Source organism: Triturus cristatus, chromosome 2_1 (assembly GCF_964204655.1).
Source record: "Triturus cristatus chromosome 2_1, aTriCri1.1, whole genome shotgun sequence".
NCBI lineage: Eukaryota > Metazoa > Chordata > Amphibia > Caudata > Salamandridae > Triturus > Triturus cristatus.
This window is the reverse complement of record NC_140581.1, coordinates 864,637,510-864,652,968: the sequence shown is the minus strand read 5'-3', so window position 1 is coordinate 864,652,968 and position 15,459 is coordinate 864,637,510. Positions and strand designations below refer to the sequence as shown.

The 15,459-nt window shown below is 42.5% G+C and overlaps 1 protein-coding gene across 1 annotated transcript in view; it reads right to left on the bottom strand.

Annotated features, from left to right (window-relative positions):
• Positions 1–238: 238 nt before the first annotated feature.
• PIP5K1B (phosphatidylinositol-4-phosphate 5-kinase type 1 beta) overlaps positions 239–15,459 on the bottom strand; it is a 381,348-nt gene continuing 366,127 nt past the window's right edge. Inside the window, exon 15 of the mRNA XM_085632982.1 lies at positions 239–1,010. Within this exon, the coding sequence (XP_085489108.1) occupies positions 1,008–1,010 (3 nt within the window). The 3' untranslated portion in view covers positions 239–1,007. The remainder of the gene's footprint in view (positions 1,011–15,459) is intronic.

Here is a 15,459-nt window from a genome sequence, read left to right as displayed (position 1 = left end):
GAACCAACTGTGACGTACAAGAATTGCAATTCTAGTCATCCTATATTGAGTCTAATATTAGGGAATTTGTTGCAATGTGAGCCATCTGGGAGCACTCTGTTAATTAAAAATATTATTCTAACCTTGATATAAATTTTCTGTAGAAGCACATCATGTACTAATGATAAACAGGTGTATAGCTCAAAAGCACTACAACTAAGACACACAAATACTTAAAGTACAGAAAAGCAAAGAGACGTTTGGGAACAAAATAGTTTATTTCTGCTGTCAATAAAACTATAGTGTACAGTAGTCTTTACTAAATAAATTATATAATTTCTCTTTTACAAGCAATAAACTAAATCACAAATATTTCAGACAATGTATGTACACAACATAAGGCCTTGTTATAAATAGCTTTTTTCTTCATTTCACTGGTAAACAGTTAGAAAATATTTTCACAGAAGGTCCCACCCATAAAGGATGTGCAGACATAGTATGCGAATCTTTGCATGAAATCAGTGTGCACCTCCAAGAGCATGACTTCAAGTGATTATTATTCTCAAAACGGATGAGTGAGTGGGAATTCCATTCACAACTGTTTCAGTGTATGTCCTCTTCATTCAAAGGCAAGCCGATGACTGGTGTCGCGTGTGGCACGATCAGTAAGACATGCGCAGGAAATAGCTAAAGACTCTATTGGAAAATATCACTTTCAAGTCCCCTTTGTCCCTGAAAAAAGTGATTGGCTGAAGCATAGAATGCAGCATAAATAACAATCTCTGCAGTCCTTCATAGTCCAGCAAGCAGCAGCAAACAACAGTGAAGTCTGCAAGGTTATCCCGTAACATCTCCTAACTCCGACTCCTGTCTATGATCAGAGGAGCTTGCAAGATTTTCGAAGGCCAGACTAAGGTCTCTCCATTATTACTCTTTGTATATAAGGCTCCGAGAAGTCCCCTTGTTCCTAAGGGGCTCCTTCCTCCGCGGTTCATTCATGCCCACCATTGACTTGTTTTCTCCTTCCTTCACTAAAACAGAAAATAGTGCCCGTTAGATCAGTTTTCATAAACTGGCATTCACATTTTTTTGTTACTTAATACAATTTAGTGATTTTACATATGCTTCTCTTTCTTAAACTGACTCTGTAAGGAACACAATTTACAATCAGAGTACTGAATACGTTTCTTAAAAATTATTATTAATATTAACCTTTGAAGTATCAATTCAAGTTATTCACAACTTTAACCTTTGAAGTATCAATTCTAACGTTTCCTCAACTTTGGACAATTCTTCATATACTCCGCTTAAAGATCATTCAGTGAACATAGGTGACTGACTGATGCTCTGACTCTCTTCTACTTGACAACAAACAGTGTCCCAAATGGACATTTGTTCTCAAGCCAAAAAGCATCCACCATTACTACATTTGCTTCTTAACTGATAGTGCTATCAACAAGCTGATATCAAAGTTGTATCTCAAACTATGAGATAAATTGACCATGACTATGGCTTGACTTACTCTCCGTAATTAATGATGGTGCAATGCAGCAGTTGACATCTGATTCACTTTTTTTGTCAGTTTCCCTATCTTATGATTTAATGATAATGACAATGATTTTGAGCTGGCCAAGGGTTAGTATTTTATGTATCCTTGCTCTTGTTAACCTGCTGTGATTGATGCCAGAAAATCTGATCTCGATTCGCTACACGAAGACTTGATATTTATATGTTTTCAGAAAATCATAAAGGTCAGAGTTCCATTTTCCATTCAGACCTAGGCAACTTGGGCCAGATGTACCACCATGAAATTCGCAAAAAGTGGTTGCAAATTGCGTACTGGCTTTTTGCAATTCCAATGAGATTTTCTGAACCAACTTAAGTACTATTAGGTGGTTTTGCAAAAGCACCATTCGCAGTAGGCTGCAATCAGCCCCAGCTCATGTATAATTATAAGGTGGGTCACAAATTGCAACTTTCATCAATTGGATACGGTCACAAGGCTTGCTTGCTTCCATAGACCACCATGTCTCTCATCACATTTAAATCAAGTAAACTGTTTTTTTATGCAGCCCAGTTATCATAACTAAACATGCCTGTGTTTAAAAAAGAGAGAAAATTGTTTGAGACTTGTCTGTGGTCCCCGGGCCGATAAACTACATTTTATGTGCAATTCCCTGCCTAACTCGTAGGAAATGGTCCACAAAGTGATTAACAATCTGACTTTTGACCTCATTGTGTCAGTGAAACCATACTTATGGACATCAGAAAGGCGCTCCTGCAGGCTAGAGAAAATAGCTTTATGTGTGTGTCAATATGCTTCATTTATTGGCAGCTTCGACACATTTGACCACAACATCATGCTTTGCTTCTTGAGGGATTAAATGGCCACTGAAGGCGTGGTTCTACTGAATGAAGGGTTTGGTGGCTGCCAACAGATCCTGACTGCTGCATGAGCATCATTGCTTGATGAGTGAACTGCCGCCTCTAAGATGGAGATCTTGTTCTTGGTACTGGTAGACACAGCTCTATTATCACTTAAAAAACAATTATTACTGGGATCTTCCTCGAGTCCAAAGCCCCAAATCTACAATCTGTGTGTCACTTTCAAGGCCAAACTTTTCACAATGCTGTGAGTGATTGCAACTACCAAGACTACTGTTTAACATTTAATACTGCTGTGCAGTACCCTCCCCTTGTTGTTGACGTCACATCAGATTGCATTGGAAGTGGCAGTAGTTATGGCAGGGTACCCTGCCAAGATGCTGAATAATGAGCAGCTTGCCCCATATTGGTATTAAAGAAGGGCCCTGTCATATTATCCGTTTCATAATCCTATTTGCAAATGTGTAATTTGACAGAATTCATGCAATATAAAATCAATATAAAAAGGTTCCGAAAAATCTAAAATACGACACAGTACAACTTATAGAAACAAAATACGTTCTAAAAAAGAAGCGACTCAAGGCAGGTCCTTATCAACCTTTTGTGAAGCACCAAGCCTACTGGATTCATGGTCTGGCTATATTGCGACACATCACGTATTACAACCAGGTCAATTTTGATTAATTTTGTTTTTATTCTTCAGTATTCATAAGGCGTAACATGGGGCTAAAGCTTCAAAGTGCCTGACAAAGATGGGTTGACAAGAAAAGCAGCAAAAATGGAAGAGAGGAGATTTTATGTTTATTATATCAAAATATTTTAAGATTAAACAGTTTTTCGGATTTCTGAGCATGTCTGGTAAATACTGAGGTGCGGAGAATACCAGAGTGAAATACACCTGAGTCCTTTTGCCTTCTGTAAAAATGTACCAGAAGGATGAATGATCTATTAAGTTGTTGCTGGAACGTTGGAAGAGCAGCAAAGACTTGCAGTACTGTGGAAAGACGAGATCCAACACTTGTATGGAACTTTATTTTGAAGCACTTCACACCTGTTTGCTTGTTACTGGATTAATAGAGCCAAGTGCGTTCAGCGCATTCATCTCGGATCCTTATATGCAATAAAATGGTACCCAGGTCATGTTGCAGGCGTGCACAAGCATGGTGGGGCATGCTTGATGTTGCATGCACGCACACATCATGACACATGCACACGTCTTCAAAATGACATGGCCACTGGCAGGAATCTATAACAGTATTCCGCAGCCTTTTTCCCCGCAGGGAATCACAACGCTGGTTGTTACAACGACCGCGTTGTGATTCCACATACCATTACTCCGCAAGTCGGAAGAACGACTTGCGGAGGGGGGGGCGCTGGATGTTGGAATAGTGTAATTTACTATTACAACTCCAGTCTGTGCGGACACTAGGGAAGGTGTTCCGACTTGTGGAGTAATGTTATGCGGAATCACAACGTTGTCGTTGTAACAACCGCGTTGTGATTCCCTGCATTGAAAAAGTTGCGGGGTAAACATTGTTTACCCACTGGCAGCTGCATCATCGTGCTTTTTAGTTTTCCTTAGGACTATGCTGCACAGCATCGGCAAGAAGCGCTTTTTGCCGATGTTGTACAGCATCGCCAAAAGGCATTGGCGAAGCCAAAAAGTCCCAAAGGTGAGACCTGTTGGCTTTGCCTGTCTATGTTTAGGTTTAGCGTTATGAATTTCGCTGTGTTTATATTCCAAATGTATTTGGAAATGTAAACGCCAGTATTATAAGTAGAACTGAGTTATCAACTGTTTGAGCTACCAGGGTCAGCTTCAGAAGCAATCTTTTGCTTCCACGCCACATTCTTCAAACAGGAGCTGCTGTTTTCATTGTTCTGCTGCTAGTAGAAACCAAGTGCTGATAGGCGTATCAATGAACTTGCATAATCACTGTAGGAAATCATATCTGTGCCTGTTTACAAAGACGTGAATAAGAAAATACAACTGGTCTGCAGTCAGGTGGGCAAGCCAGCCTTCATTTTTTTTTTATAAACGGCGTGAGTTGAACCATCTGTGTGATTTTTTAAGAGTGAAAGGCATCACAAAACGAAGCACGTCTGTAACACTAACTGTATGTTTTGTACTTTTTCATTCATCCATAGATGTGCTAATGTATCCAACAACTCAGTTGCCAATCCGGCCTTAGTGGCCTGGGGTTTACAGTTTTGATTCTATCACTATTAGGATTGGCTTAAAAAATCCAAGTATATGGAATGTTGTGAAAGTGTCACACTTGAGAGCTTTGCCAGCTGGGCAGGTATGTGTGTGTTCGTGTAAATATGTAGTATTGAGTCGGTGCCTGTACCTGTGTTGTGGGTGGCATTAATTTATTATTAGCATGGGTGCCTGCATGTGTGTTGTGCGTGTGGTGTATGCGTGCGTGCGTAGTTGCGTGCTTCTCCTTTGCTCTGTCTGCCCTTGTGCATCCTCTCACGCACATAATGATGAACTATGCAAACACCAAACACACGAACTTTCCAATATTTTTTTGTGACGCGGCTCCACGATTACTAACATTTTAAATATGGGACACTAGGTGGCAGTGTTGTGCACATTCACTATCTAAAGGAAATATTTTCTGTGTGCAAGTACTCGGCAAGGTTAAGAAATAATTGTGCTTTACCATAATATTCTTTTAGACCAGTAATATTTGTGCACTGGGGAACCTGTCTGGTGTTTATTCATTTTTAACTTCCTCTGTGCTGGCAAACATTCAGCCACTAATGCGCCTGTCTTTGCTTATGCGCACACAGAGATCGCTTATGAGCGAATTAACAGCAGGTGGACTGTGATATTTATTTTAAATCAAGCTACAACCGTCTAATTTTTATTAAGAGAACAAAAGAAGGTGGAGAAATATGTCAGCGATGCGACAAAGACGTCAGCGCCCTGTTTGTTTAGGAGTCATATAACATATTGTTTGCCTCCATACAAAGGTAAGACAGCAGTAACAAAGGCTCCTGACGTCATTCTTGGCAAACGTATTTCTAAAGAAAAGCAGCTGCGGTGCAAGCCAGGGACAGGATATGCAATACATGTCTGGGCGGGTGACAGCCCATCAGATATAGGAAAACTTGCATTGGGGAAAAAAGAGAAACACCAAAGCAGAAAAGTGTATATTTTTGTCTTTGCAGTTGATTGTTTTTAGCACAGAATTAAAATACTTGAATTATTATTTGACAAGTCCTCACAGTCTAGAAGTTCAAGTCTTTGCAGTTTTTTATAAATTCAGTTTTTACTCTGCATCCCTTAAGGAAGGAGGCGAACTTGATGAGGATCTGAGTATATTTACCCTCAGCTTTTATTCTCTGTACACACTGTTGCATTGGATAATATGTGGACCAAAGGGTCCCCTCTGGCCATTTAGTAACTGTGGACCATTTATTAATTCTTCTATCTATCTATCTATCTATCTCTCTCTCTCTCTCTCTCTCTCTCTCTCTCTCTCTCTATCTATCTATCTATCTATCTATCTATCTATCTATCTATCTATCTATCTATCTATCTATCTATCTATCTATCTATCTATCTATCTATCTATCTATCTATCTATCTCTCTCTCTCTCTCTATATCTATCTATCTATCTATCTATCTATCTATCTCTCTCTCTCTATCTATCTATATCTATATCTATCTATCTATATCTATCTATCTATCTATCTATCTATCTATCTATCTATCTATCTATCTATCTATCTATCTATCTATCTCTCTCTCTCTCTCTCTATCTATCTATCTATCTATCTATCTATCTATCTATCTATCTATCTATCTATCTATCTATCTCTCTCTCTCTATCTATCTATCTATCTATCTATCTATCTATCTATCTATCTATCTATCTATCTATCTCTATCTATCTATCTATCTATCTATCTATCTATCTATCTATCTATCTATCTATCTATCTATCTCTCTATCTATCTATCTATCTATCTATCTATCCATCCATCCATCCATCCATCACACACACACACCAGTGCACACACACACACGCGCACACACACACACACACACACACACACACACACACCACTACACACACACAGTCCACACACAACAGTGAGGACTAAGTGTATGAATAGGTCCTACAAAAGCGTACTTTAGCAAGTTTACTTTATGTTCTATATTAACATACCTATGATGTTGACAATTTGGCTTGTTGTTGTTTTCTTGCTTTATAGGATATTTAATAATACACTTGAACATACACTAATGCGTGTACTCTTCTTGCCTCCTGCTCTTTCATCCCCAGTGTTTACATTTCACTGCAGAAAAGGGACCTATAAACAAATCATTTTATGTGACACGAAGGCAGACAAAAGGATCTGAACCTGAGTGAAATAAATGACTCCTTTTAAGATTTGAGCGTCTAGTGTTTTTCCTTTTTCTCTTTAATTTCCTACCGGAGTAGAGTGGGAGCAAAATGGATAACATACTTCAAAAAGGCCCGGGACAAACACAAGAGTGTAGTACTCATGTATGAAAAACAAAAGGAGTTTGAGAGGGAGTTTACAGTTTTGTACCAGGCAAGCTTGATGGGCCTAACAGCACTATTATTAAAATGTAGGCGTGGGCGGAATTTGCGTAGTCGCGCAACGGAAAGCTCCGCGAAACGGTAAAAAATCTCCGCGAGCACACAGAAATTCCGCAAACATGCGGAATTGCTTGTTCGCGATGCTTTTTTCCTGTTCGCGAACGCTGTTTGCGTGCTCAGGAGCGAAATATCTCACAACACGCATTTTGAGAACGCGAACAAGCAAAAAATTCCACTAAGCCGCGGAACGCAGAATTTTTGGCAATTCCGGATTCTCCACGGATTGCAAAATTACCAAAATTCCGCGAGCGGAACGGAATTTACCACCCAGGCCTATATTAAATATTGAACACTTTAAATAATACACATTATAGAGGAACGGTAAAAATAACTTCAGTTTAAAAAAATATGCTGGATATATATTTTTCAAGTAATGGCTAGGTATAAATAAACCCTGAGCACAGAAGTTGGAGTTTGCGCTGTTGTCAATGGAGGAGGGGGCACATCATCGAAAGGGCTTCAGATGAAAAACAATCGTTGGCTATGCAAATAGATCTGGCATATGAGACGAGAGCTATTGACTTTGTCAGTGTTTAGCCACAATGTACAGCAGAGTGGCTGTCATACAGCATGGCTTTAAAAAAAGCATTGGCAAACCCAACACGTCTAGTCTACGAGAGCTATTGGCTTTGAACCTGTTTTTAGCAATGTTATTCAGCAGCATGGCTGCTGTGCAGCATGGCTTAAAGTAAAAAAAAAAGTGCTATGGCGCAGCCTGGGGCTATGAGTTCAGCATATTAAGTAGAGATGGGCGAGCCACTAAAAGCTTGAGCCATGCTCCAGCCTGAAGCCTGGCTCTGGGTCAGCTTGAGGTTCTGTTGGAACCTCGAGCCCATAAGGAGCCAAGCTTTCATGGAGCTTCTCCAGCCTCCCTCCCTGCACCCTGAATGTGGCTTTAGGGCCAGAGCTGTTGACTTTGGCATTGGGGATCCAGCTTCAAGTCTCAGAATCGGCTCAACATCCTGTGATCCTGGGCAAATAACTTCATCGCCCCATCCCTATAGACAATGACTGGTGATCTTGCGCAATGTAACATATTTTGCGTGATGTATGGTCTAAGATTTACCTAGCAGACATTTCAAGGGCTCGGCTCGTGCACTGCGTCTAAGATCCAAGCCGGACCCTTGGCTGGGCACTCCCCGTTAATTTGTTGGCTCGCCCACTTCTAATATCAAAGCATATCAAGGTAGGACGGGTGACTCCCAACGTTGACGGGTTTTTAGAGTGAGCCAGGCTTCAAGGGGGGCCCTCTCCTGCTTGCCTTGAGTGCTGCATCCTGTGTTACTAATCATCAGCTGAGGGTCTGTTTAAACAACTCAGTATTCGGGGGTCTTCTGATACACGCCCTTATGTGCTCATCTGCACGCTCCTCAACCACAGCAGTGAGCTACCATTCGATGCTGGCCAGAGCTGCAGACTTTGGAACTGGGGAACAAGGTTCGAGTCTCGGAGTCGGTTCAGCATCCTGTAATTCTGGGCAAATCACTTACTCTCCCAGTGCCTAAAACCAAAAATTATTTTTGCATAATGTAACTGGCGCTAATATAAAGCGCTCCAATACCTTCAGGTCGAGTTCGAGCCACATAAAACTGCAACAACAAAAAAAAGTGAACTACCCAGCAGGTCTTCGTTCAAGTAAGAAACTTGCACTGTCGCAGCACTTTTTAAGGGATGATTTTAGACTTTAAACGTATCGCGCCGATCTTCCGGTCTCTGCAGCCGACTCGCATTTCCAACTAGGGCGATGATGACGGTCAGGAAAGGCTTTATCAGCCCAAAGTACAGCTGAAAAACAGACCTGTAAAAAGAAGGCCCCGCAGTGTGCTTTGGCGGCGGCAGCGCGGTTTCCTTATCTTGACGTTTCTACAGGAGGCGCCGACTGGGAGAAGTCACGTGCTTCCCGGAGCTTGAGTCTGCCCGCTCCGCAGAAGGACAAGCTGTTTTCTGTTCTGCACAGTGCACATTCACCTTGACCTGGAACTAAACAACAGTATGTGCCAGGCTGTGGGTATCGGAAAACATGTTATTGCATCGAGCAGTGTTAGACGAAGGGCAGGCGCTGAGCATTCATACCGCCGCTCTCAGAGCCGGCGTGTCAGTCAGGTGAGGGAAGGCAGAGGCTCGAGTCCCCCAGCAGGTGGCAGCAGAGGGCGCCATATTGCACCTGGGAATGGCCAGTGCTGCCCTTCTGTTGCGTAGAGGAAAGAGAGCCACATGTTACTGTGACGTCAGGTAACACAGAATGCATGCTGTTTAAGATGATATTCTGAGTCACCGTTGAAATCCGCAGTTTGTAGAGCGTATCGGCGTTTCCATGTCACCACACTGTCAACCAGGGCACAATGTGTCCAATCTTGAACCTTCTTTTCACGAACCACTGTAATCAGAAGCTTTAGTCCAACTGAACTCAACTAAAACGACACTTCTTAAAATGGATGTGATTCACGAGGGAGCACCCGGACACGGTCGATGCTCTCTGACTGACACTGTGTTCTGCGGCGGCTCCTCTGACTAGCTCTTAGTGCATTGTGGTTAGGCTGTGCCACTACCTTTATCCAATATGAATTACATTTCAGTGTAAGTAGATTGTAAAAAAAAGTCAAGGATGTAGATTTTCCGTGAGGTCTAAGTGCAACTAAATACAAAGTTGCATCCTCTTCCTTTCTTCCCTGCCTCCACAACTCACTGTTCTGTATGCGGTACTATTATGGTTTCGAAGAGGCCCAATGTTCATGTATGACACCACAGCCAATCCTTTTAGGCAACAGAATGTTGCATGCTGGGACCCGCAGTTCCACTTTTCCCACTGAAGTGTCAGCATGCAAACCGCTAAAAAGCAGGACTGGCTTACAGTATTTAAGACTGCATGGAGCTAAGAGGCAAGTGGGAATGCATCCGCCTCCCTCATATAACCCGAGCTTTGTGCCTCTACTCTCAGAGCCCACACAGACACCCTCACACCCAGCCATGCCAAGAACATGCGTCACTCCCAAAACCTTCCGTACACCACATGCACAATCAGAAAATTACAGAAGACCTAGTGCTTCCCAAAGTCTACCAAAGCCATCCATACCCCAAAACTGCAGGTAAGGTCAGAAAATTCTCTAGTTGCTAGGCGAAAGCAGCGTAACGTGTTTTGTAGAGCACACGTTGACCCTTGCCTGTCTTGGCGTGTAAATAACAGAGGTTTATTGTTACCAAACTCATTCCTTCATTGGAGGACCCTCGCGGTGGTGAAAGCCTGAGTGGACCATCCAGGATTCAAACTTCTTATCTTGAGGCCAAACAAAGATTTGTGAAGTGCATGCATTAGTCCACCAGACCCGGAGTATTGTAGAAAAATATCTCAGAAACTGATAATTAAAGTAAAACACTGTAACCAAACACATCTAGAACAGACTACACCACACGCCCCATTGGAATACACCGTGCACAATATCATCCTCACCAACCCACAAAGCACATTTTCTGCATTCTATGACACAACAACCCACCTTGCGCTCTTTCGAACCCCTCACCACCACTGATTTACATACCATTCTACAATCCTTCAAACTGCATCAGGTGGCAGTGGCATACTTCCACCCTCCTTAATGATGACCCTTCTCAGTCACCACGACTTCCTACCTAGAGACCTTCAGTGTCCAAAAATGCACCAACACCTTCCCATCCTTCATGAAAACCTGATTTTCTCCAAACTCAAGAAACCTAGTTTAGACCCAGATGACCTGATTAAATACAATTCCGTTAAATGTTCCCCCTTACATGACAAGTTCCTTGCAAGAGCTATGATGGGTCAACACCAATATCACGGAGTGCCATGACCTCTTAGAGATCTACATTAGAGGCCCTGGCTATAGCTGTGGTATCCGAACACTGCAAATCATAGAAACACCCTGCAAATCACTGGCAAAGGTGAACTTTACCTTCACTCGAACACTCAACAGCATTTAACACCATTGGATCTAAAGCTCCACTTAACACCCTCTAGACTCACATGGCCGCTGCAACAGAATCCCATATTTGGTCACTTCTTTGCATGCTAGTAAATGGCAATACAATAAAATGTTCTGCCTCTCAGGTAAATTTAAGTACCTCCAAAGCTCCCTCCTTGTGCCAAACATATTTAAGCCGTACGTGGAGGGGCAAAAACACGTAGTTGGCTGGGCAGGACACTGCAGTCCACCGGGATGCAGAAAATATGCATCGGTACCTTAGGGTGTCATTGCTAGCTGGCATCTAGCACCTAAGGCACTTCCTTGGTACCACTTAGTCTTAGATGCCTTCAGTCTACTTGAAGTTGATTCCAACCAGAACTTAGTTCATATGCTTAAACAAGGCAAGCTTCAACCAGACATTGCAGACTGACCTAACTCCAGCAAACTTGAGAGCTTTTCGTCTGACTGTTACCACTTACTCCTGTTAACACACTCCCAGAACACACACAAATAAATTCAAGAGAGCTTCATAGCAAGTCACCATCTTCCCATCTTCGTCTCTCACTGCAACCCCCAGTCCTTGGGTACTCTGAAGGGGGGATGCTGCACTCACCACAGGGGAAGGGGTGGCAAAAAACTTTTTTATTTCCAATCCATGGTAATTAGACACAAAACTGGGCAGAAAAACAACAAGCAATTCTGCAGCTTCTGCACCCGCCTGACCCAGATGAATAAATAAGGCTGAACTGTGGGTGAAATGTCCTGAAGAACAACAATTCCTCATTCCTAGGAATTCATGGACCAAGGAATTCTTGGGCCATTCAGCCCTGCAAGGTACAGTGCTTTTCAGAGTAACGTTTTCTGCAGGGGAGCTTGAGTGGGCACCTGCATGCTAGAGAGCAAGGAGGACCCTGCTGCCAGGTGTGGCACAGACACTTCTATGCTGGAGAAGTTCCTTTGAAGTGCGCTGTCAGGGGTCGGGACAATTTATTTACCTCAGTGCTGTAAGAGCAGAGGTAAGTACATTGCCCAGCCAGTCACAGTGCTTCGAAAAGCAATCCTTTTATTCATCCCACGGATCAGTGATTCAGCCCTAATGAACAAAGGGCAATTGTTTCAGAATTTGCCCTAAATTTGCACCCAACTCCTAACCCTCTAACTACTTAGACTGCACACTTTCCTCCATTTAAATCTTTCTTTTATTTAGCTGCTTCCACAATCAACAGTCAGCATAGGTATGGGTACAGCATCTAGATCTGAACTGACCCACTCTTTAGGGCTCCACCCATTCATGCCCAGTTCGAACCAGGTGATTCTGAACATTTCCCAATAAGGAGGGACAAGTCTATTAGACTGGGACTCTCTTTCTGTGCCAGCAATTTATAGCATAGATCCCCACTCCCATCTGAGATTGCGCCCTTCTCTCCCATGTCGTAATCCATCAACCCCACACATAGTATCATTGGCCAGATGAACCCAGTGTATGGTTTGCGATTACCAAATATCACATTTTTGCAATTCGCTATTTAGTAATCCCTAACACCAATGTACAAATGTATTTTGGCACATTTAGCGATTCCCAGTGGGTCGCAAATGGACCTACCTCATTAATATTCATGAGGTAGGTCTTGGTTTGCGACCCATTGGGAACTGCAAAAATCACAGGGATGGTGGCTGGCTGGGGTCAGCATTCACAGTATCTGTAATTGCTTTTTAATAAAGCAATGTTTAAAAAAAATAAAAAATGCAGCCTGTTTTCCTTAAAGGAAAACAGAATGCTTTAAAAAATAAAACGTTTTCTTTTAATTTTTTAAGAGCAGGCAGTGGTCTGTGGGACCACTGCCTGCTCTTAAAAATGTTTTCACAAACATTCACAAAGGGCAAAGGGTCCCTTGGGGACCCCTTCTCATTTGCAAATGGGTTACTACCTACTTGAAGTAGGTGGTAAAATGCAAATATTTTGTGACAGCATTCAGTCGCAAAACATTCACACATACCACTGCGATTCAGTATTGGGAAGGGACGCCCTAAACATGCCCCTTCTTAATATCGAATCACAAACCCGATAAGCAATTCGGTAATAGGATACCGAATTGCAAATTGGGCCTTTGTACCTTGATAAAAGGCCTTTTTTAGTTTGCAAAAGGCCCGATTCCGCGAAACGGGCCATTTGCAAATGTAAAAAACCTTTTGTACATCTGGCCCCGAGTTACTATACTCAGGTTTCAAATCCACACTGATCAGACCCTTTCGCAGGTGAGTTCAGTCAAATGTCAGCAAAAAAAATGCAAACCTACATTTAGATGTGTGGCCCATATGCAAGGCGTAAAGCTGGAGGGCGAGGTTTGGAGATGAGCTTTAGAATACAGCCCTGAAAAGCACAGTTACACAATGAATATATGTGGAGTCTATGTGGGAGTGAGGGGATGGATGCCCTGGTCGAGGGGGCTATGGTAGGGGTCGGCAGAAAGTGAAAGGGGACACAATATGGTTTGAGCAGAAGGCCCACACCAGACAAATTGATGTGAGGCTGGGCAAGGCCTGCACTTGGGAGGCATGGCAGAGAACCAAAACCACAAACAAGTAAAACCTGAAACAAAAATAAAGTGCAAATGCGGGTACAGTACCACAGAGACAAAAGGCACAGACTGCTCCTTTGTTTTCAACACAGGTGTTTTTTCACCTCCACACTAATATCAATACAAGTTACTCAGGCTTTCTGTGTTTGTACCATTGAGTTGGATAACAATAAACATCCCTATCAGAAGGATCAAGGGACTCCTTGGAGGCGAACACACACCCTGCAGATATTACTGTTGGACAACGCTACATTACGAGCTGAGGCAATATGAAACCTGGCATAGCAAGTGTACTTTATGTATCCGTGGCTGGTCTGAAACGGTTGTCTGACGCACCCATGCATGGTATTACAACGCATGCCTTCACAACAAGGTCATTTCAATGATCGTGCATTTACCACGTATGCCTTTACCAAGCATATGCTTTTACCACAAAAAAATAAGAAGTCAGCAGGTAAGGATAAACCCTTTTAATTTTTAAATATATATACATGTATAACGTCACCAACATTTCAATAATGTGCACTCATAGAACCAGGTAAGACGAATGCAGGAATCTGTTTATTCACACATGACGCATTTCGGCTGCCCAGCAGCCTTGATCAACATACTCACCATAAACCCTAAAAATGCAATTGCCACCCAAAAACCCATACCCATCCTAAACCTTAAAAACGACTTTGCCATCCAAAATCCAATACCCACCCTAAGCCCTAAAAATGCCCTTACCATCTAAAAACACATACTCACCCTGAACCCAAAAAATTCCCTTGCCACCGAAAAACACATACCCACTCTAAACCTTAAAAATTCCATTGGCGCCCAAAAAACCCTACCCACAGTAACTCCTAAAAATCCCTTGCCACCCAAAAACCCAAACTAAACCCTAAAAATTCCCTTACCACCCAAAAACCCATACCCACCCTAAACATTCCCTTACCACCCAAAAACCCATACCCACCCTTAACCCCAAAACGTTCCTTGCCACCCAAAAACCCATACCCACTGTAAACCCTAAAAATGCCCATGCCACCCAAACACAGGTACCCAACCTAAACCTTAAAAATGCCCTTGCCACCCAAAAATCCATACCCACCCTAAACCCTAAAATGCCCCTGTCACCCAAAAACCCATGCCCACCCTAAACATTGAAAATTCCCTTGCCACCCAAAAACCCATACCCACCCTAAACCCTAGAAATTCCCTTAGCACTTAAAATACCATACCCACCCTAAATCCAAAAAATGCCCTTGCCACCCAATAACCGATACCCACCCTAAACCCTAAAAATTCCCTTGCCACCAAAAAACACATACCCACAGAAACCCTAAAAAATACCCTACCACTCAAAAACATATACCCACCCTAAACTCCAAGAAATCCCATCTCAACAGAAAACAAACCCCCACTGTAAACACTAAAAACGCCCATCCCCTAACATATATACCCACCCATAACCCTAAAAATTCCCTTGCCACTGGAAAACCCATACCCACCCATAACCCTAAAAATTCCCTTGCCACTGGAAAACCCATACCTACCCTAAACCCCCAAAATTAACATCTCAACAAAAAAACAAATACCCACCCTAAACCCTAAGAATGCCTTTCCCCTAAAATATATATAAACACACACGTGTATACATACACTTACCTTTATAGTTATATTTTGCGTGGTAATGGCATGCGTTGTAAAGGCAGGTCGTGGTAAGAAACTGCGCGATAAAGGTATGCGTGGTAAAGACGCACGAGTTGTTAAGCTTTCGTTGACATGGCATGCGTGGGTCAGGCCATGTTGTAATTGAAGCAGTATAGGAACTGGTTTTGCAGTGCCTGTGTTTCTTAATGGGACAATGTGGACACTAGCATATTGGCAGTGTCTGCAACCTAATGGATAATGTCTATGGTATCAGATGTAGGGCTCAGTAGTCTGGG